General features: G+C 43.4%; 1 protein-coding gene across 3 annotated transcripts in view; it reads left to right on the top strand.

Annotated features, from left to right (window-relative positions):
• The window catches only part of RGS6 (regulator of G protein signaling 6), a 442,000-nt gene that overhangs the window by 369,215 nt on the left and 47,606 nt on the right, over positions 1-25,179 (top strand). For all 3 annotated transcript variants that reach the window (XM_039883699.1, XM_039883696.1, XM_039883698.1), the window contains exons 9-13: positions 2,320-2,401; positions 3,861-3,935; positions 5,563-5,661; positions 6,724-6,785; positions 18,859-18,969. In XM_039883699.1, the coding sequence (XP_039739633.1) occupies positions 2,320-2,401; positions 3,861-3,935; positions 5,563-5,661; positions 6,724-6,785; positions 18,859-18,969 (429 nt within the window). The remainder of the gene's footprint in view (positions 1-2,319; positions 2,402-3,860; positions 3,936-5,562; positions 5,662-6,723; positions 6,786-18,858; positions 18,970-25,179) is intronic.

The raw sequence follows: 25,179 nt of genomic DNA on the forward strand, positions 1-25,179 counted from the left end.
TGTCATCTCTCATGGGAGCAACTGAGTAGAAAGCAAGATCAACATGGATGTTTCATCTTTGTAACCAATGGCACTCTAAAATAATTTCAAAAGTGTGTGTTCTAGCAGGCAATGGGATTCTTCCAAAATGTACAACTCTGGTTATGAGAAGACATACCTATTTTCCAAAGAGATGTCCAATTATTCTTCTGTGCTCAGAGGCTGATAAACATCAGACCATGTAGCTTTGGAGGTTTTGTCTTCATAGGAAAACATGGTGGTGTTTGAGGGAGGCCAACAAGTCACCCCTACCCCACCCTCACCCTGGAGAGTTTCAGAACCAATCTGAAATAAGGCATAGATTCAGACATTTGGAGTCCAAAATGTCAGATTGTTACTGATAAAAGCTAGATTATAGCACATGACTTTGGATCCGTGACTACAGATGTTAACCCTGGAATTAAAGTTATCCATTGCGGGCAGAGCTAGATTTCTGCAGCCTCGCACCATCCCCCCGCCACCACCACCTTGTGCAGATTTGACCCCTGTAAGCTTACTACATGCAGAGAACAGGTGTTCAGAAAGGATCAGCCTGAGCTTTCTCAATATCTTCTTTCAAATCCTCATATAAATTAAAATGCTCTTTTCCCCTGGAGGACAAGAGATGACAGAAGGAGAAAAGTTGGAGTGTTTTCCCCATATTTTTCCCTCTTAGGGAGTATAGTGGAAATTTCCTCCTCCAAGGAAACATAAGAAGTGGGCAGTATGTGTACCCCAGCCCACAAACATGGCTGTCGACCAGATCCTTTTGATTCTGGGAAATGGACTTGCTCAGGTTGGGTTCCCTCTTGTCCTTTCCAGAAGTGGTCTCTGGTTTCGCCAGGAGTGTTAACAGGAATGGGACAGATGTGGGGAAGGAAAGGGATGCTGAGCCGGGAGAAGGTCAGTCTTTTCTCTGGGTACCACTTGGACCTGAGCAGAACCCCCGTGGGTTTTCAGAGGACCCCCTTTGCATTACCTGAGCAGTGTTGCAGCCCATGGCCTAGGGCTGAGTTTCAGGCTGTGAGGGTGAGCACTGATCACAGGTGCGGTCATAGTTTAAAATGACTCGAGGTCATTGGCTCCAGAGACCTGCACGATGCCATGGTTCTCATTCTTCCTGGGCAGTCTCCGCTTTTCCCCTACCCGTGATTGCAGCTACCTGCTGTCCACCCCCTTGCTCCCCTTGCTGAGGGAGGTGGGCCCAGGGCACTGGGTGCTGAGCTGTAGCAGGAGGGGGACTGGCCCCTGAGGAAGGAGAAAGCAGGAGGGTGAGTGAGTAGGCGAGAAGGAGGCAGAATTGAGCCCGTGTACTCATGCGACTGGAAGCAAAAAGGAGTGATAATTTGTACTTTTAGAATCACACAGCATCGCATGTTATAAAAGGAGGGGAGATTGTCACTTTGAACATATATGGTATTTCTTGATTAACTTTTTTGATTAACTCCATGATTACATTATAATTGTAGGCCATTTAAGTACGCAGTAATTATCACAAAAATCACAGGGCGATTATGGGTTTATTTCAGTCCAGTAAACTAAAGGGCTCCCAAGAGAGCCAAGAACCAGAAGTTACATGGCAATTAATCTGAGTTACTTTTTACTTAAAGAGATAATGTGAAGTAATACAGACTTTTTAATTTTAAAGGCTCTAATCTTTGCTCCTGATCAGACCATAAAGAATCTGTCTTTGTCATCTGTAATTTCCCTCTTCCAATTTGTGCCTCCCCCAGCTGAGGCCAGTGATACTTGCCTCCTGAATCTTGTCACACGCCAGGACTATTACTCTGCTTTTAGAAAGCCAGATGGCTTAAGTGACTCTTAAAACATGTAATTGCAGCATTTGAAGGCATTTCTACTGACTCTGAATCCAAAGAAAACTTTCAGATTTGAGGATGAAACACTAAAAGCCTGTGGTTATATTCCTTCCTATGATTCGAGTACACGGTATCCACTTTGATGGGGACGTATCATGGATGATTCGGTTCTTAATAATCCATATCTTAATCATGCAAATACACAGTTGCATTCTTGTGCTCTCCTTAGGCCTGCCATGTTCATGACACGTCTACAGTAATTTGCAATCTAACCTAAAAGAAGGTCTCTCACCACATGTGGACTTCTTGAGATTTCCTTGAGGGCATTATCCACTCATATTTTACAGCTCTGCACAGAGCAGGGACTACACAAGTGTCAGTTGCCCTGTGTGCTGTAGCTCAAGAAACAGGAGCAGAAAGCTGGGGCAAGGGCCAGAGGAAAAACAATACAAAAGCCTTTGCTTTCCTTCTTTTACGCTTTCAGGATTGATCGGAAAAAGGACAAGACGGAAAGAAAAATTTTGGATAGTCAAGAACGGGCTTTTTGGGATGTCCACCGGCCAGTGGTGAGAAAGCTCTGCTTGGTTCTCTACGATGATTTCTTTTTCCCCACTTCCTCCTCTCGAAAGAAATGACTATCTTTAGCCACCAGATGTCTCATTCTTAAGAAAACCGCTAAGCTTTGTGACATAATTTTGCCATTCATTCATATAATCTCAGTAGATTTTCTGTAATGTATGTCAATTCTACCTTTTATAAATTATCCATCCATGAAAATATGGAATTGGAAATGGGAGAGCTGTGGGAATTCCACCTGGTGACCTTCGGGCCCCAGAAGTTTATAGTCCCAAAACAAGCAATTTCCACTTCTACTGTCACTCAGCTCTAAATCTTAGAATACTCTTTTTCAAATGCAGCCAATCCTTGTTATTCACAGTAGTTACATTCCATAAAGTCAGCGCAAACACTAAATCAGGGAATGCTAAACCACTGCTGAACCACTGCATTGGAACCATTTCATCAACTGATTAATACATAAACTTGTTTAATGGGCATCTCTGTTTAAAGACACCTTAATGTATATTACTGATTCATTACAACTGAACTCATGGCCAATGACGCTATAGCTCATCCTGGAATAAAGCTTACCTAATGCCAGTGTTTTCTCTGTAAGGAACATCACAGCCTTCTGGCACTTAGGAACACCAGGCAGCAGTTCAGCACTATGTTTGGGGGCCATTTTAAAGAACATAATCACCACCAACAACAACAACAATAATAAAAACAGAAATGTGCAAAATGTGGCACTAGATAAACCTGGAAAAGGACACTTGTTTCCAGCATGAAAGTTGAAACAAGAGGGCAGAGTGTCGCCCTATCTGACCTCAGCTGGGAACATGCACATCAGGCAATTCCCAATTTTTGCTGCTCTGCACATGTCCATGAATGACCACGAATGCATCACAGTATTGATTTGGGGTTATAAATAAGTTTTAGCAATTAGGCAAATTCACAAATATGAAGTCTGAGAATAGTGAGGTTTGACTCTACTTATAATTTCATGTTATTAAAACAAATCTCGCATTTCCTTCATGAAATGGAGCTAAAATGAATAAACTATTTCGGCCTTCCTAAAAAACCGATTAAAAGAAAAAACAAAGAAGTAATTCCCCGTCCGGATTTTGGAGTATTTTTAGATGGTTAGGTACGTAAAATAACAAAGGCTGTGACTGATGCCACCTTGCAACTTCGAATAATAAGTTTACTCTTATCCACTGTACACAATACCGTCTACGTGTCGTCCTTAGACAGTATGAGGTAAGCTTTTATATTTCAGGAAATTTATATAAACAGGAACACATATTGAAGATGAAACATCTTTGTAAAAAAATTATAAATGGCAAAATAGAGATAATCGTGCATTATCTGTAATGAGAAAGATAATGACAGGTAACCCACTGGGGCTAAATTGGAAGGATGATTTTCACTTAGTAATTTATGTGATGATTTTTTTTTTTTTCTCAGCCAGGCTGTGTGAACACCACGGAAATGGATATCAGAAAATGTCGACGTTTGAAGAACCCGCAAAAGGTTAAAAAGGTTCGCTAGTTTAGCTGAGTTAAAAATTCTTGATCCAAAGGGCCCTTTCATTTCTAGTACTGTTCAAACAATAATTTGCTATTTGTTAATTCTACCCCATTTCATACTTTGAAACCATTTCATTCATTTATTCTGCAAATATTTGTGGAGTGGCTGATATGTGCCTGGCGCTCTTCTTGCTGCTGAAATGCCGTCCTCACAAAGCCCACAGCCTCATGGCGATGAAAAAGCCTGCGGGCAACAAACAGTGCCAGGAGGGCTGTATTAACAAAGTACAGGATGGTTCAGGAGTGCCTGGAGGGGGCGCTAGACTGGGGCTTTCCACGGGCTTCCAAAATAGGCTCTAGGTGCTGAGGTCTGAAGGGTAAGTGGCAATTGGCTCTGGAAAGAGGCAGAGAGGAAAGGAAACTAGAGGAACAAGAAGTATGGAAATCCCACAGGGGAAGGTGAGCTTGGTGCTTTGAAAGTCTTTTAATATAGCTGGGTCCTCCAAACTCAAATCGCCATCTTGCTCAACTGTGAATGAGCCAGTGATCACTTGTGTTTCACTATGCTGAAGGGGCAGTGGACGCGGCATATCCAAGGGCGCCACACTCAGTCTGCCACAGTCAGTACACCCCAATCTCGCAACAGCACCAGGGACCATATTGTGGGAGAACACGTCTGTCCTCCATAATGTTCATTTCTAAAGGTTGGAGATGTGTCCCCAGATGACCAGTCCTCTCATTTTCTCATACATATGACATGACATATACATCTACTTCTTGAATCTACTTACATATTTTATTCTTCATTGAGATAATGACGCCCATTGTATTATATTTTATAATGTTAATCTTAAAATGTCCTCATTTAAGGGCCACCTAATTATGTTAGAATTTTATTCCAAAATTTCGTGGAGCCCACATCCACCCTATCTGAGCCCTTCTTGATTTATAGATTTCAGCTGTGCATTGTATACCCTTTGAGGTTTTGTTTCTTTCCCAAAGCAAAGATTGTCTCTAACACAAGGAACAGCTTAAAAGGTAGCCATAGCTGTGAGCATGTGGAGAAACTGAGGCCAGAAAACTGCTGAGCTTAAAAGCAAAAACTCTGAAACCCTGCCATCTCAACTTTGTACCTGATGGGCATGTCATCTGCTGGCCAAGAGAAAGTCTAGAGGGAATCTTTGTGCATAATCTTCAGCAATTGTTCTTGAACCTTTTTTGTGGTTCAGAATCACATGGGCATTTGCATCCAAGTGCAGATTCCCAAGCCCCACCCAGGTTGGTTCAGGAGTGCCAGGAGGGGGCACCAGATGGCCCGGGTAGGGCTCGGCAATGTGCGTCATTACCAAGTACTCCCAGATGATTCCCTGCAGATGGACCACGTTTGGAGAATCACTGATATACAAGAAGACCGGTTCAGCTCAGTAAGGATTTTCTAACAGTGGTACCCCACAGATGGGAGAGGCTGCCTCAAGAGACGGAGTTGCTGTCATTGGAGAAAGTCAAGCAGAGGCCAATCATTTATTGCTGGGATGTCACTGAGAGGGTTGGAAGTATCGGATAAGTGGTCGAAATAGCTGGCCCCTAAGGCCCCTTCGACTCTGAGGGTGCATAATTCTATCTTCTTGCTTCTTCTCTAGTCAGTGTACGGCGTGACAGAAGAGTCCCAGTCACAAAGCCCTGTGCACATGCCCAGTCAGCCAGTCAGGAAAACCACAAAAGAGGACGTCCGGAAGCAGGTGAATGAATGGACTCCTGCACTCCCAGGAGGAGCCATGGCCAGTTTGAAAACCCTTTGAATGTTCACCTCTGAAGGCTGAGGGAGCTTTGAGTTCCTGGAAACCATAGTGGAACCCAGCTGTGGGTGACTTGAACCCGTGGAAGCTTGAGAGGGAAAATTCTCTACTGAATTCCTCCAGCAGTGATGAGAGAAGGATGTTAATGAGTTATCCCCGTGCTGTGGGGCGACTGCTGTAGGCAGGTCTCCCACAGAAGCTGGGGCGGGAGGTTTCTTAAAATTGTAATACCCTTCCAGAGTCAGCCCGCTCACGCCACTGACTTTGCTATGATACAAGAGTAAAGTTCACAAATAAAGCAAGCCCCACTCCCAATATCATCTCAGCATTATATGGTTCAATGTTATCTTTATGATGAGGAGTTAATTGGTCAACCCAGGTCAGCAGACAATGGCTAATTACATCACTTTTTTCTGGGGCTCACTGGTAATGAAGTAACTTCAGGTCTACTCCTTACATTACACTTTATTGGCTTCTGGGGGTGGGAGGAACCCAAAGAAGTAAATTGGTAGGTCCCTGCTCTTGACAAGCTTATTTATTATTGGGTGGTGAAGAGGAAACAGAAGTATGCAAAATAGTTGTTTGATGATTTTAGTCAAGTACGTCAAGCACATGAGTGTGATGTGAATGTGACAGATGTTCAGGGGATGATCACAGGAGATAAGTCAAACCAGACATTTATGGTGTATGTATTACCTGCCCATGTTATTGTTAAGCTTTAAAGAATATATACTGCCTTTAAGTTTGCCATCTCTTTTGGAAATCAAGACTTAAGCAGTAACACAGTACAGGAGGATATGTGACATAGGCTAACTTGTAGAGTGTGAATGAATCTTAACGGTGGCAGGAATTTTCAAAAGGGCAAAGTGGTTGCTGGTGTGCAAAGCTGGAGGGTTGAAGCCTGTGCAGAGGAAGAGTTTAGATCTTTAGATTTGGATTCCTGGGGTGAAAGGAAAATAAAAACTTCTAGTTTGGTCTTAACACCTCTGTTCTGTCTTTCTCCAGATAACATTTTTGAATGCACAGATTGACAGACATTGTTTAAAAATGTCGAAAGTGGCTGAAAGGTATGTTTCCGCTTAGTAAAATTACTACTTTCTTCTAATTTAACAAAGGAGAAGTGTTACGGGGTATGGCTAACAAGTGTGTACCACGCGAAGAGGCAGACCGTAGACATTCCTAAAACTGATAGATGAAAAAAACCACAGAGCCTGTGTGAGTACAGCTAAGTAGCAGACCTCCCCTGACTGATGTCAAGAAACGTTCTGTTGCTGAAGCTTTTCAGGAGGTGGCCATGGTACCCTGTCATTCAAGGTCAAATGTCCTTAAAAGGTACATGATGCACTTTTGCCTTCAGCCTCTCGATTAATTTAAATGAAATTGCTGCCTTTTCAGCTATAAAACATCCAGATTCACTTTATAGGGAGAAAGAAATTGTGTGCCCTTTGCGCTGTTAGCCGCACAAACAGGAGGGGACTGGACCATCAGGAGGCGTTCCGCCTCCACACACCGTCAACCACTGAACTGCATTGAATCAACTGTAAAGAAAATATTTGGCACCTCCAGTCTGGCTTCTGCAGGAGCGTTTGTGCTACAATCTGCACTTGTAGCTGGTTCCACTCCGTTAACTCATGGGAGACTCAATTTTGTCAACTAAATGGTCTGTTTTTGAACTCTCAGCGAGGAGGGGAGACCACCTGGGGAATCTACATGGAATTAAATCTGATCAGGCAGCCCCAAACTGAACCTTTACTCATCCATGTGCTGCTGCTGACGCGATGACCAATATCTGAAGGATCAGGGGCTTCAGTTGGGTCTTAGTATTTATTGGCTATCAGAGTAAAGTGGGTCTGTAAGCCCAGCTCCCCCAGGGGGCTGGCTGTGTGTTTAGACTGTAAGCCTTTCTCTGTTGGAAACTTCCTTCTAGATAAATAACAAGTGGAAGCTAAGAAAACCTTACTCCCACACCCAAAACCTGAATTAATGCTCTGCCTTCAGGTGACCAAGGACGTCTCTGGATCTGGGCTCTTGTCTTAGATGGCATCTCGTAGCTATTCCAGGATTTCTCAATTATGTAACTACTGATATTCTAGATGGAATACTTCTTTGTTGCAGGAGGCTGTTCTGTGCATTATAGGATTTGGCAGCATCCCTGACCTTTATCTGTTAGATGCCAAAACTCCACCTCACAGTTGTGTCTACCAAAAATGTCTGCATTCATTGCCAAATGTCCCCTATGGAGAAGAGCAGAGAATCAACCCCATTGAGATTCACCGGTACTCCTGATGTACCTGCTTCAGAAGGTGGCCGTGGCTGGGGCTCAGCGTACACCTAGACACCAATTGCTCTGGAGTCACAGTTTCAGCTAACTCTGTAGGCTGTGGAGCCACCTCACCCCACTGCCATAACGTGGGGCTTCCACAGTACCAGCCTATAACATTCCTTTTTAAATCTTGCTGTGGTTGCTTTTGTCCCAGAAGAGTGCCTTTGTGTGACATAGCTGGGATGACCTTGACTCCATTGGTGTCATAGCCTGTGAAGAACTAGAAGCTTCTCTGTGAAAAAGGGACAGGAATGGCCATCCTGCTATGCTGTGAGCCTTCAAAGGGCGCTTCAGTGTTTGCAATCCCAGGAGAGTATATGTGGGACCATCATTCCTTGGGGCTAGTTGCTCAGGTCCGGTGGTTTTAAGCATGATGGTCCAGGTAGGGGAGGGAACTGAGGAATAGAGATCCCCAAACTCTAGCTCTGGGGATTCAGATTCAGTGGTTTCAGGTAGATCTGAAGAAACTGCATTTTGAATAATGTGCAAGTGGACTGCCCGGGTCTCTGAGGATTTGGTGAAGCCGCTGTCCGTCACTCAGATGGACCTGAGAGCTCTCATTAGAAGGTTCACCCAGCTTTATCTTATCCTTGAGGTGTGAGGAAAGAGCCTGAACCAGTCAGCATGAGGGAGGCCCACACTGGGAAGGTGTGCTGAGGGGGAAAGAGAAACAGCTGAGGTGGGGGAGGGGAGGCTGGCAGGGCCCACTGTTTGTTTGTTTTCCAGCGGTCAGGGAGGGGCCCCACCTGGTGCCATCTCATTACACTTGAGAGGCTGCCACACTGAAGACACTATTCCAACCAGCCACTCCTCACTCCCCAGTTTGAAGCTTCCCTGTGTCTCCGCCCGGAGGAGATTTGATTTTATTCCCAGCAGCAATATCTGGCAACTTTTCAATGTGACACAGGGGTTTCTCATTAGAGCCACAAGGAAACTCCCAGATAGAGAGGAGGAGGGAGAGGGGCCGGGTGTGTGCGGTACATAAAGCGGCCTGGAGCCCTGGTCTGTCGGGTGGCTCTGTGGGGGTGGAGAACAAGGCGGTGGCACCGGCAGCTGGCCTTGGGTGTGATTGCTGTGCTCACCTGGGGTGAAAGCTGAGCCATCTCAGGTGGGCATATGCATCCCTATGCCGGGTCTGGTTTCCCTGTGCCTGCTCCAGGTGAGCCGAGGTAATTAGCCAGAAGCCATCAGGCAAAGGACCTCATCCCCCTGAGAGCAGGTCCATCCTGTTTTTCACTTAGTTCCTGAGAATTGACACTGGAGAGTGGTGGGAGGGCTGATGATCTTACAGATCCAACCTCTGAAACGGCAAGAGTCGGGATTGGGTCAAAGCAGGCAGCCAGGTCCAGCGGGGAAGGGAATAAGGAAACTTCGAGAACTAAAGGAGCAGAACAAAACAATTTAAGGCGTGGGTGTGGAGCCAGCCATAGGGGTTTGGGTCCTGCCTCTGCCATTTCCTGTGTGACCTTGGGCAAGTAGCTTTATCTCTCTGTGCCTCTGTGCCTCATCTTTACAAGGAAAGTAACAGTTAATTTACAGGGTTAATGAGTTAATTCAGGTATGAGCTGGTCCATTCCTTGGCACTTACTATACATGCCGTGAATGTGAACAATTATTATCTTCTAGTGAGGTGCTTAATGGTGCTTTGGAAAGGAGCAGAATTCAAATGCATGAGATGGAATGAACAGGGTGTAGGGTGTTCTGAGGACCAAGGCACAGGCCAAGGAGGAGGCTGGCCTTGCAGGTGGCAGCTTTGTGCTACTGTGTTCTCCACACCCCCCCCCCCACTCGCCTTTCTCTCAATCTCATGAACAGAGAGCCCTGCCTGCTGCCTAAGGCTGGTCCTGCTGTCCACAAGATGTGTGTCCCCCTTGGCTGCCTCCTATGACACTAATAATCTGGTGCCTTTGAGGAGGGAGGGGCCGTACATGAGGAGGCTGGCTCTTCTGTATAGATATTCACAGATCATCCCAGTTACAACTATTCTATTCTATCGTCCCCATGAGTGGTTAAATGTTCCCAAAATGCCAACATCGTGGCAACCAAACTACATTTCCTTTTACACCTGGAAATAGTAAAAAGCTCATCTGAGATGTTACCCAATTTTTGCTTCAGGAAGTATGGTCCCTGCTCATTCAAATGAATTCTCCAGATAAATAATACCACCGTAAGCTTTTTATTTTAACTATTTTAAATGAGAATCTGTCTTAAATCTAGCTCATGAGCTTACCTTCTTAAAAAAGGACATACATTTCAGTTCATTTCTCTTGATGACTCGGGGTCAGTGTTCTTATACTGTACTTTAAAATTCTGTCAGTGATCAGGGTCTTATAAAGTGCCACAAACTGCTTCCCTTTCCCAAAACTACCCCAGACCGTTACGTTATTCAAGTCTCTGCTTTTTAGTTATTGTTTTGTTTTCTTGTTCCTGTCAACATCCTTGTCTTTAGTAGCCCTTCCTCCTCCCTCACCAACCACTATTTCCAATCCGTAGCATAACAGGTATATCAGTTAGCTATTGCTGAGTAACAAACCACCTCAAAATGTAGTGGCTTCAGACAACAGGTATTTACTGCTGCTCACGTGTCTGTGTGCCAGCTGGCTCTCTTGGGCTTCCCCTGGTGTCTGTGTGGAGCTGAGGGTTGAGTAAGCAGCTTGTTAATCTTGGCTGGTCTCTCTCACATGTTTGGCTTCAGCTGGGTTAGGATGACCTCCACTGGGACAGCTAGCTGCCCTCACATGGTTTCTCACCTTCAGCAGACTACTTCGACCTTGTTCACATAAAGAGAGCAGGATTTCAAGAGACAGAGAAATGTGTCAAGCCTCTTGAGGCTTGAAACTGGCACTCAGGCACTTCTGCTTCATTTTATTGGCTAAAGCAAGTCACAAGGAAAGATGACAAGCCTTGAGGTAAAGAGTTTATTTCGTCGTAGACTCTGCTCAGAGACCCTTTTGGTCACTTATCTCACCTATGTTCTCTAATAGTGGAAGTTGCCAAATAAAAGAGGTCTTGCTCTTCTTTGCGAGAGTCCTCAAGGAGTTCCTTTGTTATTCACCCAAGTCTTATAACACTTGACAAACCAACTTTTAGAATACTGAAATTTATATTCTAGTTCCGAATGGTCTGGAAAGTCTCTGTGTTTTGCTGGCTGTCCCCAGAGACTTCTCCCTACCCACAGTGGCACTGAGCAGGTCACTGTAGGAATCCCCCCACACACTGCCCCACATGGAGAGATAGAGTTGTGTCATAGTATGTTTGCTCCTATACTTGGCTCACCCTGACACTGTCCTGGGAGCCATTCGTGCATCACAGCTGACTGCCGAATTGATTTTTTATCCTCATCTTGACCATCTCGAGATCACCACTGTTCCCTGAAATTGGATGCTGGTTCCTCCTCTGCCTCCTAACCCTACATGATTATGAAACGTAATTAATAAAATGAGTTAGGATAACAAGGGACTGAATACCTTAAGTGTCTATTAAAACCCCGCTGGGGTGATAGAAATCCATGAACTTAATGTCTAATGATAGTTTCAGAGAAGGGGGAAAAAAGGAGCCAAAGAGGTCATTACAATTTTGCTTTTATGTGATTCTAGACACCTTGGGGTCCTCCTTGCTACTCCTTTTCCCAACCCACATTAGGTGACAGAAAAGAAAAGGTGAGAGGTAACACAGTCAGGGTGATTGTATCCAGACCAAAATCTAGAAGGGCTGTGACACCCAGCCTGGCATATGCTCTTCTTGCAGAGGGGCCAAATTCACTTTCACAGCCCTTCACTCTGCCCAAATTTCTCTACTGATTATATTTTCTCTGGGTGACCTGCAATTAAGGAGTTCTTTTTTTTAATATTCTCTCTCCTTCCCCACCTCTTCCAAGGTGAAAAACAAATTAGATTAATTAATTAGTCAATGGAAACTAAACTTTCTTCTTCCTTCTCTGCCATGCTGCTCTGCTTCTCACTTCCTTTTTGACTCAGCTCCTCTTCCTGTCTGGCTTCCTTCTCTGCGTCATCGCTTAGAGACTGCACGTACCAAAGTGGGTGCAAATAGACTCTCCTGTTCATTTCTTTCCACGTTACAGCTTTCTTCCCACTTAGAGGCCCTGATTTCCTAATGAGTGTTTTAGCACATTTTTATTGAATTTTTAAAGTAGGGACGATGATCACTATGCCATAACGCTTTACATCCCGTGCCTTGTTTTCCCTTGACTAATCACTGCAGGCCAACCCTCACTGTCCTTTTTCCCTGGAGCCTAAGAGTATTTCCCCTCATCTTCCCCCCTCACCTGCTCTGTAGATCAAATTCCATATATGTACTTCACTCTTGGGATTCTGAGTAGGGGAAACCCCAGTCTTCCTTTGCCAGGGCTTTGCCTTTACTCCCTCACTGCGCTCACACTCACAACATTCTGACACCAGTATGTGGGCAACTCTCTGCCGCCAGCTGGGTATCCTACACTTTAACTCAGTTCTGACACTGGCTACCTGGTGATGGTATCAGATCCCACAGATGAAAGGCTCAGTCCCACAGCACTGCTCCCACACTACTTCAGAAGCCAATCCCAAGTAGGAGGTCCCCAGGTTACCCACAATCTCTGTCCAGGTTATCTACAAATCGGAGGTTCCCACAACCCCCTCCTTGGGTTCGATTAATTTGCTAGAGTAGCTCACAGAACTTGGAGAAACACTTATGTTTGCCAATGTATTAAAGGATATGATAAAGGATACAGATGAACAGCCAGACGAAGAGATATGTAGGAGGAGGTCTGGGAGGGTCCCCAGTGCAGGAGCTTCTGTTCCCGTGGAGTTGGGGTGTGTACTATGTAAGCCTCCCAGTACATGGATGTGTTCACCAACCTGGAAGCTCTCCAAACCCAGACTATTTGGGTTTTGTGGAAGCTTCCAGTCATAAGCATGATCAATCATTAGCTCTATTTCCAGCCCTTCTCTTTCTCAAGAGAATGAAGAGGGTGCTGCTTAAAATCCCAAGCTTCCAATCATGGCTTGGTCTTTCTGGTGACCAGCCCCCATTCAGGAGGCCACCAAGGGTCACCTCATTTGAACAAAAGACACTCCTATCACCAAGGAAATTCCAAGGGTTTCAGGAGCCCTGGATCAGGGACCTGGGTCACAGACCAAATATTTCTGTTTTCTGTTTTCTCTCAGCTTTCTTCCTAGTTACCCCTCAACCCATAATGACAGCATCTCCTCTTTCTCTAACTTACCTGTCACACTTCTTTTGTCATGTTCTATATAATCTGTAGCAAAATTATGAGTCTTTATTATTGTTGTTGTTGTTAAGGGAGAGAGGATAAAATCTAAAACTTTTTCTCAGTATTTTTCAAGTTGTTGGACTAAGTTTTGTAAATTCTCTTTTATTATTTTCTTCCTCTCCAGGTTTATCAAAGATAGAACACAATTAGCAATCTAAGTTGGAAAGTTTCTGTATTAATAGCCCCCATTATATACATAATGTATGTATAATAACCCCTTATATAATATGCATGTATATATAATAACCCATGACTGGTTAATGTAGGAGCCATGACTTTGGTGTTAGCTCAGTGCCAGCATTTTCCTGTGATCTAGAAAGCTAGTCACTATTTCATGACACCTGTAGATGCTGAATAATGTACCCCTGACTTCCATGTGGCAAATTTTTGCCACTTACTATAAGCACATGGGCAGCAGTATGTGGACAAATCAGCCAGCTCCACACCTCCACCCAAGAACTATTTCAAAGTTCCTGATGATGGTGGGTAGCATGCTTGCTAACAGTCTGTACGTTAGCATCTTCTAATGATGTGTAAGTTTATCATTAAAAATAACAAAACCATATACTAATAAAAAGGAGGCAGAGGTAAGGGGGCAGGGATGTTAAAAATGCTTAAAGAGAAATATTGTTCCTCCTGGACTTCCTCTGGATTTTCTGTGTTTATTCTTTCCATCTCCTGTATTATTCTGCCTGGGCCGCCATATCAAAATACCAAAGACTAGGTGACTTAAACAACAGACGTTTACTTTCTCACAGTTCTGGAGGCTGCAAGTTCATGATCAAGGTGCCAGCAGGGCTGGTTTCTGGTGACAACCTTCTTCCTGGCTTGCAGCTGGCCGCCCTCCCCCTGTGTCCTCACATGGCCTTTCCTCTGTGCTCACACGGAGGAGAGAGAGCTCTGGGCTTTTCCTCTTCTTATAGGGGCAGTCCTATCAGATTAGGTCCCCACCTGTAACCTCAATTAACCTTAATTACCTCCTTAATGACCCTGTCTCCGAAAACAGTCACATTGAGGGTTAGGGCTTAGACATATGAAATTTGGGGGAACACAATTCAGTCTGCAACACCTCCCAATTCTGCTTTTGTGGAAAGAGCTTTGTAGAACGCTTGACATACACTAGCACTCAAGTTGCAATGCCCCACAGACAGTTGGGTGCCAGATGCTCGATAAAGCTCTTTCCATGTCTCTCTTTTGTGTTTTTCCTATCCTACTTCGCCTTTCTGTCGTTATCGATATTGACTTTGGACTCAAATGGTACTTTGTATCAACCATCGCTACCTCCCCCATCGCCTGCCTGGCCTTTTTATCATCTTCGTGTGTCCCTAGCAGCCTGTTCATCTTGTGTGTGCACTGCAAGGAAGTGCATGCTCTAGAAAGAGGAAACCTCTCTGGCCAGTGCTCCAGAGGGCTACCTCAATGAACCTGACTTCACATTCCCATCACCTTCACCGCTGTTTCTGCTGTATTAGTTTGGTTCTGAGCGATGGAACCCCAACTGGAACTCGATTCAGCTAAAAGGAGCATATATTGGCTCACAGAGTATAAGGAGGGGCTGCAGAGTTGAACTCTAGGAAGCACAGAGATGCTACTAAGCTCAAGAATAGCTGGAGTCAGCTTCTGACTCTAAGTCCGGGGAGGGGCCTGAGATTCTGCATTTCTAACAAGCTCCCAGGTGATAGCTCCGCTGCTGGTTTGTGGACCACACTTTGAGTAGCAGTGAGATGGAACGACTGGCTAATTTCTTCACATTTTCAGCAGTAAGCGAATGGGTCATGCTTGCCCTTTGCAATTCAATAGTAAGAAATGTGGCTCTGAATTTGCCGTTGCAGAGAGAATATGACACGCAAGCTGGCAATGCTTAGGGGAAAGCTTTGTTTTTTCTCTAAGTGGATCAATAGCCATAAAAATTTCCATACCTTTTGGCCCCACATGATTCTACTTATGAATGTTAATTCTAAATAAATAACCCAAAAGATGGAAAATCCAATGTGAACAATAGTGTTCTATAGTACTATGTATACTAAAGAATTAAAAGTTTGTGTCTAACGTAGAGGAAATGATTATGTAAATTATAAAAATTCACTCAACACGGTATTGTGAACATATGTTTATCTTCTCTCCCTCCCCAAAATCAAGATATCAGAAAAGGAATAAAAATGGTATGAACTCACGAGGTCAACAAATTAATAAATTAATGGTTTCAACAAATGTGTCAAAGATATAAAGTCTAAGGAATTGGGGAGTATAACCACAGGCCTCCATCTCTATTTGTAATGTTTTATTTTTTTAAGTGGGTGTTGAGTTCAAGGGTGATAGTCTTAGATTTTTATACTTTTTTTTTATCTTTTTTATTTTTATACCTTTGAAGTATGCCTGAAATACTTCAAAATTTAATTTTAAAAAATGGATGGGAACAGAACCTACATCTTAGGGGTGTGAGTATTATAATGAGTGAGCCAGTTTACCCAACAAAATCTGGTCTTGGCTCTTAAAGGCACCAGGGACAATGGAAGGCAGGAATGCGGTTTGGGGCTAACCCCACCAGGATGGATAAAGTTTGTCTCTGGAGCCTCCCTGCCCCACTAGGGACCGTCTCTCCCCAATTACTACCACCACAGGGGATAGGCAGTTTATTCTCCAGAGAAATCGAGCCACATCAGCTCAGAACTCAGGCACAACACATCATAAAGGGCCAGCCGAAAACAAGAGAATTAATCAAAGGTCTACACACCGAACTGTGGGACTCTCCCCTGTCCTACTCACAGCCCTGCAGGAGCCAAATGTGTATGCCCATAGGCAAGAGACTGGCAAACAACAACCTCTGGGCCAAATTCACTCTACTCCCTGTTTTTGGAAATAAAGTTTTATTGGAACAACCACATGCGTTCATTTAAGAATTGCTGCTTGGTAACCTGACACGATTGTGGTTCGTGGTTCTCCCCTAGATGCCATCCTGGGAGCGTGCTTACTCATCCCCAGAGTGGCCACTGCACGCATCCGCAAGTTCACTAAGAGGGGCAAGAGAAAGAGGGTTGCCTATTATTCATATCAGTGGGCTTTGATGGAAAGAGACAGGTGCGAGAGTTAGTCATCACCGTGTGTCAGAGGATTTGGAGAACATTGATTAAAGATGGATTTTCCTGATTGATGAAAAAAAACTCAGCCTTATCTACCCTTGCTAGAAAGTTATACAGTGTATTGCATACCATGCAATGTATTATGTTGTGCATAATAAAAATTAAAAAGTAAAAAAAAAAAAAGAATTGTCTACAGCTGCTTTTGTGCTAAAGCAGAAGAGCTGAGTAGTTGCAACAGAAGCCATCTGGCCTACAAAGCCTAACGTGGTTACTCTCTGGGTTTTGCAGGAAAAGTTTGCCTACCCCTGATCTAGATAAAAATAAATATCTCCAGAGGAAAGACCGCAGATTCCTCATTTGGAGATCTAGTGAAAAGACCGGCAAGCTGTCCCATAACCCAACAATGAAGCCCTTCAGTTGGCAGGTCCTGTCCATGCACACATTGAGCCTCCAAGAAGGTTTTAGTACATCACTCTTTAGCACAAATGGATGTCTAGAGATTTTCCAGACACTCAAGGGAAAACCCAATGTGAAGGAATATGATCAAAACAAATAAACAGAAGAAGAAACTTGAAGGAACCAAAAAACTATTCAAGAAACAGAAGAAACTGAAAATAAAAATATAGAATTAATATCTTCAGAGATATGAGAAGATATTTCATCCACAAAACAAGAACTAAATACTATGATAATAAGAGTGAACTCTGGAAACTTAAGAAAATGAGAGCCACATTTTAAAAAAAAAAATAGAGAAAGGTTGGAAAACTGTCAAAAAGACAAAAAAGAAAAATTGGAGTGAAAATTTAGGAAAAATATTAATTTGGGATGTCCAATATTTAACTAAAAAGAATTATAGAAAGAAAAATTAAGGGTATGACATTAGCAAAGAAATAATGTAATATTCCTGGGAAATACTTTTTTTGCCTATTTCACATTGTACTCAGCACAGAGAATAAAAACAATCAGCAAGGGCCATGGTGAAATTTCAGAGAACTATAGCAATAGAGAGAAGATTCTAAGTTTCCAGAGAGAAAAGAAACTATTTAGAATCAAAATGAATCCAGACTTCTCAATAGTAACACTGAATGCAAAAAAAAAAAAAGGTTGAGTAAAACCTTCAAAATACTGAAAGAAACTTATTTTTATCCTAGGGTTCCATATCCAGCACTATCACTCAAGTATAAAGTAGAAACATTTTTAGACCTGCAAGGACTCAAATATGTAGTGGTAAGTTTCCTTTCTTAGGAAACTACTAAAGGATGTGCTTCAACACAACCAAGGAGTAAAACCAATAGACAGACATGGAATCCAGGAAACATGGGCTTCAACACATATGTGAAGGAAGTCCCAGGATGATGATTTTTGCATCAAGCCTATAGAGCAAACAGTCCAGATTGGAGCAAGAGGACTCAAAACTTTGTCCTGTTGACAAAGAAGGCCTCCAGGAAACAGGGAGACAGAACTGATTGATTATCTGATGTATTTAAGATATGGAAAAATTATTGCTAGATGTTTTACAGATTTGTTAGAACACTTGTAAAAAGTAATACGCTCCTTAGGTCAGCAGCAAATAATTTTTATCTAGTTCAGTATTGTGGACACTGACTATTGATTTAACAAAAATTGATATATAAATCTATTTGGAAGATCCTGGGAGTAAATGGTATGGGGAGTTGGGGATTGGTAAGTAGAAAGTTAAATTCTCATCTAAAATTGATAAATCAAGAGCAACTATAAAAATATTAAATGTAGAAATATACAGATAAATGCTAAAAGAAACAGAAGGGTAGATAGTGAATGCCTCTGTGGGGAGGAATAGGAGGGAAAAAAATCATTGCTATTGCTGGTTTTGTATGTGAAATCATTTAATGCTATTTTATTGTTTTAACTGCATGCATTTTGATAAAAATAAAATTTGTACTTAAAAAGATTATATGGCTATTTAAATTATAACTAGAAAAATGAAGTCGCTTTTTGGAAAAATGCTTATATGAACTCCTATGCTTTGCCAGGATTTAAGTCTTTACAATAAGTGAGTCTTCCAGCTGGGAATGCTGGGCTGGCAGCCTGGAGGAACTGTAGCATCCTGTGTGTCCCAGACGCCTTGAGATCTGTAGTATATGTCATCTAAAGGGTTATACAGAAGCAGTTTTAGACCAGCGTATCAGTAAGGCTACCGTAACCAGGGAGGGATGCCCCAAGGTTCAGGGAAAGAGTTAAGAGGGGAAAAGATGTAAAGTCCATCTGAAGACTGTGATTGCAGTAACGCAAGGCCATGTGTCCACAATGAGAAGGGAACAAGGGCAGATGAAAACAGTTCAATTTGTCGGAAGTGGGAGTGGTGGTAATTTTTTCCCTTTAGTTTAGAATTATGTTAAGATTGATATAATGTTTATGTGAAACAGAATAAAAATTTTTCATAGGAAATCAGTGGCATTCTTTGCTCTTCTTTGCTCGTTCTACAGCTTAATCGCTTACACAGAACAGTATGTGGAATACGATCCTTTGATAACGCCAGCCGAGCCATCCAATCCCTGGATCAGTGACGATATCTCTTTATGGGACATAGAAATAAGGTAAATAAAAAAAAAAAAGTTTTAATGTTTGGGAGTGGGAGAGATGTGGAAAACATTTGTGAGATTGTGACATTACATTATCCCCTATCTTAATTTGACTTGATGACCAGAACAGAACCTCCTCAAGTCACTTCCCCACTGAGTTCTGCTTAATGGTGGTGTAAGCTATAAGAACCTCCTTATAGCTTTGATTCGTACATGGATCCTTTGTGGCTTCCCTCTGGCCTCTTTCTGACCCTGTGGATGTCATGATAAACAGGGACAGTCCCTCACATTTCCTAGTTCTGATTGCTGGAGGGGAAAGAATCTGTAGGCCAATTTTTTAAAAAATATATTATTCAGCAGCAACAATAATAGCCAGCATGTACTCAGGACTAGCCATATAGTAAGTGTCTTACATCAGGGATCTCCAACCCCTGGGCTGTGGACTGGTATGTGTTCATGGCCTGTTAGGAACCGGGCCGCACAGCAGGTGGTGAGCAGCGGGCAAAGGAGTGAAACTTCATCTGTATTTGCAGCTGCTCCCCAGCACTAGCATCACTGCCTCAGCTCCACATCAGATCATCATGCATTAGATTCTCATAGAAGCACCAGACCCTGGTGCCAAAAAGGTCGGGGACCACTCTGGAACCCCCACAACAGGTAAACATTATTATTCTCACTATTGAAAGATGACGAAATTGAGGCACAGAGGAGTTAATGAACTTGCTTGAGATCACACGGCGAGTAGCTGCCAGAGTTAGGACTGGAAGCCAGGCAGAGAGAGTTCCAGAGCTGTGGTGTTCAATGCTCTGCTCTCCTGAGTAACTAGCAGTGGGAGTTCCATCTAGAGGCTCCTGACATGTGAGAGAAGTTAGTGTGTTTCCTTAATAGGTGAGGAGCCGGAACACAGATGGACATGGGCCACATTTACAAATGGTGGAAGGAAACGCACAGACAAATTTGGGGTGTTGGGCCCGTGCACCTCAGCCCCTCTGCTAGAAGACTTTCTATTTCATTTCTCATTTCTTTATATCTCTTTCATTCCCTTTCACGCTTGTTCTTTTTCTGGCTTCTTTTCTTGAAATGGAAAAACTTTATAAAGAGTAATAAAAGTCAGAAGTGCTTATTATTAAAATGTCCAAACTAATCAGACATGCTTAATAAAGAAAATTTTCTTCGTCCCACCCAATCTCATTTTCCAGAAAGAACCTGTGTTTATAGTCTAATGCCATGGTTCCCAAAACTCACCAAGGCAGCCCGAGCCATCGTCAAGGACCTCACAGGGTTACCGCGGGACATTCTAAATCTTCGAGGGAAACACAGTGATGTGTGGCATATTTCAGATACTGCATAAACTGCTAGTTAAGATAGTTCTCTGATTTCAACATTCGGTCATTTTCCATTTCCTCCGGTGGCGTCATTTCATTCCCTCCGGTGGCAAAGCTGAGGTTTCAGGGCAGTTACTGTGAAGCACTGTATAGAAATCAACGTGGGATAGGAAATGAGGGTGGCAGAGTCCAATCTGATTCCAGTTTTGAGATGTGCGGCACTCAACAGTGCGCATGTGCTTAAGAATGCCGTAAACATATTCACTATTCTTCCCATTTGTATCTATTTCAGATAGTAACTAAGTTGTTAGGACGTAAAAATATATTAAGTTCTTTGGACCTGGCATTTTAATAAATAAATAAACATGCCCTACGTCATCCCCTCTAATCTGATCCGAGAACTTAAATTTTTCTTTAACTCGGTATGTTTTATTTCCTTTTTTTTTTTTTTTAATTACTGCTACTCTTTTTTCCATTCTGTCCTCTCTTTTCAGGAAATCCTTTTGTAGGAATTCTGGGATGGAGCAACCACATCACTTTTCTCTTTCCTATTAGCCGTTTTATTCTCTATTCAAGGATGGAATTCCTTGGATTACTCTTCAGAGTCACCAGTTTGGTTTTCAGTGGTTTCCATTCTGTGATTTTATACTTTAATGAGTTTTTCTTTTCCTACTGAGTGTTGGGAGGAGTGGTTGACAATCATGCTTTTCACTTCTAGGAATTCTTAATATTTCTTGGATTCCTTTTTCTTGGTAGCCTGCTCTGTTCTATTGACGTTTATCCTCTTGAATCCTCCTGAGAGTAAGATACAGATTTTTTTTTTCACATTTCTCCGCTATTTCTGCCACTTAGTTTGTTTCACAGGACATCATTGATCAGAGAATTGTTGTTTCTAGTCATTATTCCATTACTCCAATCACTGTTCAGAGCAAATCATTTTGTATACCCCGCAATTTGGGGAACCACTGGTTTTCACAAATGAAGATCTTAGCTTTCAACCTTGCCCATATGTTAGAATCACCTGGAACATTTATAAAAATTATGAATGCCCAGTCCCCTCCCTAGGCCAATTAAATCAGAATTTCTGGCAGTGAGGCATTGTTTTGTTTCTTTGGGGGGTGGGGTATGGGTGTTTAGAGTTTTTTGTTTGTTTTTTTTTGAAATCTTCACAGATGATTCTAATGCACAGCCCTGGTCTAAATGGTCTATATCAGTAGCTGGTGAGAGCTTCCTCAGCAACTGTGTGGGTTACTGGTTCTGGAAACACAGGATGTATCAGGATCATCTAAGATGCTCATTAAGAATACAGATACCCTGGGGTGGTTCTGGGTATCTGTATTTTGAACAAGCATTCTAGTCATTCTAAGGCAAAGCAGAGTTTGAAAATTCCTAGTTTGGTTCACAGAATCCCTTCCCTGCCCCCGCCACCCCCCTCCCCGACATCCCACCTGCCAGCAGGCTCTCCTCTTAGCAGTTCATGTGGCTGTAGGGCCAGGTAAATCAGCGAAGTTCCCATCTGGATCTCGGTTATGTGGTCCAAGAATAGACGAAAAGACTGGGTCCTCTCTCAGAGTGGGGCTGGTGGCTCCAGGGGTCCATGGGTGGTAGAGCCCCCTTCCCTTAATGACCTTTCTGCGGCCAGGTGCTGTGCTTTCAGGCCCTGATGGGGTTTCTGAAGTTCCTCAGTTTCCTCTCCATGGTACTCCCCAATAAGTCCACTCTTCTTTCTTCTGCCGAAAGATCTTAGGGGAACCTGGTTAGATCTGCAGAAACCAACGAGCAGGAAAAAGCCAGAATGTATTTTGAGGTCTTCCTGCTTTGCCAAGATGTTTTTCCCTTCTATATTTGCTGTTCCTCCCCTAGGTTACTGAGGCACTGCCCTCTGGTCTTATTGCCTATATTAGAAGCTGGCCAGAAAACACTACCCCTTTACTTAGGAGACCCTCCCTGCCACGCAGACACTGTGTTCCTCATTTCCGAGTTTCTTCCATATGCCCCCTGTCCAATGCCCACCAATAGCCTCGCCTTCCAGTCCTGCTGCTAGGAGCATGGGGATCTCCCAGGCCTCTGTTAGGGACATCCAGCTACTTCCATCTCAGATGGACCCACTGAAATCATACGCAGCTCTCAATCAGTTGTCACCAGTTCTGTTCATCTGCTTCATACCTTCCCAAAATTCCTCAAAGTCTGGCATCTGCTAATAGGAAATTTCTTTTCCTCTACATACAATGTTGTGTTTGGTTTGGTTTGGTTTGGTTTGGTTTGGTTTGGTTTGGTTTGGTTTGGTTTGGTGTTTTTTAAATTATTATTTCACTGAACTCCAGACGCTTGCCTGTCTGCTATTCCTGGATCACTTCCCCAGATCCTCACATGGCTGGCTTCTCTTCTCATTCAAGTATCACTCAGCATTGGAGTCCCTTCCTCAGAAAGGTCTTCTGTGACCACTCCATCTAGCGTGGCCACCTCACCTTCCAGTCATTCAATATCACATCCTCCCCCACCCGCACCCAGTTGAATTTCTAAATAGGTCTTCGAATTATTTTAGTACCTAGACCCATGTCTGGTACAGAGTAGGCATTCAAAAAGTGTGGGTTAGGTGGAGGATAGATGGAGAAACGACTATTTCTTTAATCATTTTATTGGTATTTGGGAAAAGAGGAGAGGTAAGTACATGAATTTAATTCACCACATAACACTGGGATTTCCTTCTTTTTTCTTGAAAGTTGACAAAAAGGCATGTGGTAGTTTGGGAAAATGGTAGTCACCTGACCTCTTGGTTTATCCAAGCCTATCAACACTTTAACCCCAGTGGGGTGCTACCGACCCCTACAACTAGGGCTCTGGTTCTGCTCATATTGTTTGGACTTCTACTCTAATCATAATGCCTAACCTAACGCCTGTGGCGTTCTGTCCACCTTGAAGCAGAACCAAGTCGTTTAGATACAAGTGAAAATGAAGAGAAGCTGTGGGAGCCTGTTTCTTCTCTCAGCTGGACATTCTCACCCACTCAGATGCTGGCAGTGGTTAGGAACCTGTTTTTGGAGAAGCACAGAGTCTGGGATCAATGCCAACATCCCACTTCAGCCTAGAGGTGGTTCCTGTCCATGGAACAAAGACTGAAGATGACCTGCAAAATAAGTCGTTTTTTCTAAGTTTCAGTTAAATTCAATAACTATGTATGAAGAACCTACTATGTGCTGTCTTCTGAGTTGGGAGATCAGCTGAAATGAAAAGTTGACTCATTTGGAGGGTCACTTGTCTTTGCTATGTGTTGGATTGGGCTGCCCAGTGAGAGTCAGGAATTCGGTGAGCTCAGGCACGGAAGACAAACAAGAGTCAGAAAAAGACATCCATCTGGCAATTAGAAAATGCTGTCGGGATAAGAACACACCACCCACATCACTGTACACACTTTCTTATTGATTTCCTCTTAGTGTTGAACTTGCTGTGTGAAAAGCACTGTGGCGAATACAAAGGTATATGAGACATGGTCTCCGCTCTCAGAGAACTCACGTGCTAGCTGGAGAGACAATGATACAGAGCTATAATAGAAAAACATGTCATAGGGAAGCGTTTCTGCACAGTGGATGGAAATGAAAGAGTCTGTGAGTTCTGTGAATTATTCGTTTGAGTTGGGCCAAGGAAGAGTTATTATTCCAGTCACCTGGAATGAATGTTCAGAGATATTTTAATTTTCAGAATGATTTTATAACCACAGAGACCATTTAGTGGTAGCAACATGTTTTAATCTGATCTTGAACCTTAAAGGGGGTGATATTTGGAAATACCCAGGTAATACAGGGAATGCATGTATAGGGAAGTTTTTTCTGAAAAGCTGTTAATAGAACAGATCCCAATGGGCAAAAGTACCAGAAAAAAAGGAGCAGAGGTGGAGCATCCAAGTATAGAAATAGGATTGATTATGAATAATGGATATTCAAAGGACCCCAGATGTTCTAGGTTGAATAGTGTCACCCAAAAACTCATGTCCTTCCCAGAATCTCAGAATGAGACTTTACTTGGAAATAGAGTGGTCACTGTAGAGTGAGCAGCCAGAGTCCTTTCTGAAGAAGGGACACCAATGTCAAGTAATGACTGAGGTCTGTGGTAGATGCAATCAGTCAAGATGAGGTCATACCGGAGGAGAGTGGGCTCTGATCTGATTTGACTGGTGTCTTTATAAGAGAAAACAGACACTCGGGCACTCAGGGAGAAGGCCATGTGATGATGGAGGCAGAGACTGGAGAGACACGTGTGCAAGCCAAGGAATGCCAGGTATTGCTGGGAACACCGGAAGCTAAGAGAGAGACGAGGAACTGATTCTCCCCCTAGAGTCTGCAGAGAGAGCATGGACCTGCCAAAACTTTGATTTCAGACTCTTATCCTCCAGAACTCTGAGATCATACATTTTTACTATTTTAAGCCGCCCGGTGTGTTGATGCTTGGTGATGGCCACCCTAGGAAACTCCCAAATCAAAAGACCCTTTTTCTCTAGACTACCTTGTTTCTGCTGAAGGCTGAGCTTGCAGCTTTCTGAATATTCTGTCCTCTGCCCTAGGCCTCTGATTCTGTACCTAATATGGCACCCCAAGCTTTCTGGTCCACCCCAGGAATGACCTTTCTCCCAGCGCTGCCACCACCAATGAACCTGGGGGAGTGACTGTGGACTCTCAGCTTGAGCACCAGAAAGTGAGGGCGTTGGTAGTGGGAGTGCATGCATGAGGCAATCACTACAAAGCCTGAGAGACTTTCTACACCTGGCTCTCTGGGCACAGCCTGTGACCAGGGTGCAGCTTCCACCAGCGCCATCCCTGCAGAACTCTGCAAACTTGGCTGGCAAAGAGCAGATAGTTGAGCCCATCCCAGGTCCGAGCATGACCTTGGCAGAAAGAGACGATAT

Source organism: Pteropus medius, unplaced genomic scaffold, assembly GCF_902729225.1.
Source record: "Pteropus medius unplaced genomic scaffold, Ma_sr-lr_union100, whole genome shotgun sequence".
Lineage (NCBI taxonomy): Eukaryota > Metazoa > Chordata > Mammalia > Chiroptera > Pteropodidae > Pteropus > Pteropus medius.